The 2934-nt window shown below is 37.6% G+C and overlaps 1 protein-coding gene across 1 annotated transcript; it reads right to left on the bottom strand.

Annotated features, from left to right (window-relative positions):
• Nucleotides 1-2380: 2380 nt before the first annotated feature.
• On the bottom strand, nucleotides 2381-2734 carry LOC132681149 (protein BEX4). Its single transcript, XM_078442531.2, is given in 1 exon segment — nucleotides 2381-2734. A coding segment is annotated over 1 exon segment (354 nt).
• Nucleotides 2735-2934: the final 200 nt, after the last annotated feature.

Here is a 2934-nt window from a genome sequence, read left to right as displayed (position 1 = left end):
ACCTTTTTGATTTAATCTACATTCTTCACATTTTCTCACTTTCATTATTCATTAACATTCTCATCACTTTCTTAAATCTAGAAAATTAACAAAACAATCAATCAAGCCCTGACTGGTAGCTTTTGTCAATTTCCATGGTATAAATACTTAAGCATGGTGTCAACGACATACGACATACGCAATTGGGGAGAAAAGTGCAGCAGCACCCCATTACACAGTATTTTCTCCATTCAGATACAGTAGATGTAAATAACCCCAAGAGCAGGGATAACAATAAATGTAGTAAAATAATTAAGAAAATGATGATTTTTGAATTTTTTTGATTTATTGTAATATATGTTTGAGAATTTATTATGTTTATTTTTCATGAATTTAGTTGTAAATTTCTATGATTTAGTTTTTAATAATGGCAGTGTTTCACAAATTATTTGAGAAATTCTTGAAAATTCAACAATCAGCTCTCTTGGGCCAGAATGAGTCTCCTTTTGCACAGCAGTGGGTCTGTCCATCCTTCTAGCAGTGTGTCCTCCAGGTCATGTCTCAATTTCTGTGTCCTAGGACAGCTCTCTGCTTTGACAGGCTATTCAGGAGCCACCAAAGCAAATGACTTGTGTTCCATACAAATATCTTCTTTTAGAAGGGAAAGCTTCTGAGTTGTATCTTAAAATGATGGAATTTATAATTATTTTCATTTTCAAAAAGTTTGTTGAATACTTAACTGTAGATAGCTTAACTGCAGAGTAACATTGGCACACATGGGGTTGATTTAAATAGTGTAGACAAGAAGGTAGATCATGAAAGTCCCAAACTTTTTGTCCTCCTCCATGCATTCAGATTTCTAAGAAATTAATAAACCTAATTGCAGGTTTTGTATTAGTAGTATAGACCATTGGGATTATTGAATATGATGTTCTAGATTATTCATTAGTGATCCCAAATGTAATTGGTTTAGAGTAATCCAGCATCTAAAGTATGAATTCCACATATGAAGCTGGGATGTGGGAGCAAGTCTCCTAGGAAGTGAGTGAGTATCACCACCAATTCAGTGCCCTTCCATCTCTGTTTATAGGCCTCTATGCTTGTAAAATGTTGACCATCTTTCTGCAAGAAGAAGGCCAGTTGCTACCTCCAGTGATGGATGTGTATGGAAAGTTCTAAGAGTAAAAAAGAAATGGCTTTTGTACATGTCTTAAATATTTCAGAATAAATTAAAAAACACAGAATAATAATTCATAGTCATATATATTTGTTGTTTAAGTTGCAAAAAACAAATTCCTTTTCAGTTAAACAGAAAAGGAATTTACTAAAGAATATCGTGTAGCTCATAGATTCTCTAGAAGAGCCAAGGAATCAGGCTTAGAGGCCATGCATTCAGGAACAGTGCCTAAAGAAGACTACTGATTGCTCCAGCTGAAGCCATACTGCCATCATTACTCAACACAGACACCATAACTGCCATTGCTGATTCTGGTCAGTGGATGCCAGAATTTCTACCATGGTTGCACCCAAATGCTGGGCACCTATCCAACTATACTCACCAGAAGATGAATTTTAGGTGTTTTCTGCTTATGAATTCACAGTGTTCTCTTATGAATCCAAGTTGCATGGGGATGTTTCTTGTTGGTAGTCATAGTAAAATAGGTACCTGGTGTCTAGGAAAGTGAGTTTCTGGCTTCTACTTTGTGGAAGTGTGACAAAAAAGCTTGAGATTGCTCAAGATGTTCAAAAGATTTGGGGTGGCCCCAAAAAGTGACAAAGATCTACTGCACAAGAACTGATAAGAGTGAGATGTTAAACTGGAGGTAATGCAGCACCTAAAATGGTAGAAATTTCATACTATATTACTATACTATTTGCAGTTGTGGGATTTAACAAGGGTCTGCATGAATGTCAAATGTGTTCTGTACTATGACATAAAACCTGAACAATTTGCAAAAAGTACAACAAAAATTGTCACTGGAATAATGATATTGACAAGGAATTTTTAAAAATATATATATATTAATCTCTACATTATACACACACACACACACACACACACACACACACACACACACATATATATATAATGTCTACACCAAGGTGGGGCTCCAACTCACAACCTGAGATCAAGAGTCTCATGCCCTTCTGACCTAGCCACCCAGGCACCCCTCCCAAGATTGCTTTTTAAATTGCTTTATTAATATCATATTATGAAAAGAATAGTTTTTCCCAAAACTGGGTGAAATTGCCCTATGGACAGTAAGTTTTACACTGAGACAAAACAATAATTACAAACTCTTAAGTGGAAACACCAAAAGGTTTACAGAAAAAGTAAATCACTAAACTACAAGCTTATAGAACATAGGCCATGTTATTAACCTCAGGGAAACCTTAGCATTCAAGGTATAAGGCAAAAGTCATAATAATTATCAGCTTCAGGAGTTTGGAAGTGCCTCCTGTGCTGCTCCTTACTCTTTCTTCTGATTTACTTCATCTGTCCTAGGAACTTTCCCACAACATCTCCCACTTCATTGTGATCAATATGCTTGTTAGGTATGGCTTATCAAAAATTAGGGACAAGTCATGTCACTCACTCCAGGTTGACATTTCCTCCACAGTTCTGGCCTTCACTCCCTCCCAAACTGCATAATTCCTCTCTGTCCTGCATGGGGCTCTCTTTTTCTCCTTCATTTTCCTGTTGGGCATTTTCCATGTTGACATTTTTCACCCCTTGTTTCTCTTTGGACACCATTGCTCCTGGGCCTATCTTTGCAGTCTTCTCCTTCTCCCAGTTCTAACCACTGTTGTGGTGCTAAGACACTTAGATGCCCATACCTGGTTCCCTTCTGCCTCCTACTTTTTGGGCCCACCCTTGGCCCGCACACCCTCAGGGACACCCAGAGCAGGTACTGAGAAGGGAGCAATGGAGCAAGCGATGGCTAGGTCTGGACA

The sequence above is a fragment of the Panthera onca genome, chromosome A1, assembly GCF_046562875.1.
Source record: "Panthera onca isolate mPanOnc1 chromosome A1, mPanOnc1 haplotype 2, whole genome shotgun sequence".
Classification (NCBI taxonomy): domain Eukaryota; kingdom Metazoa; phylum Chordata; class Mammalia; order Carnivora; family Felidae; genus Panthera; species Panthera onca.
The sequence above is the reverse complement of the archived record's forward strand: the minus strand, read 5'-3'. Positions and strand labels throughout refer to the sequence as shown.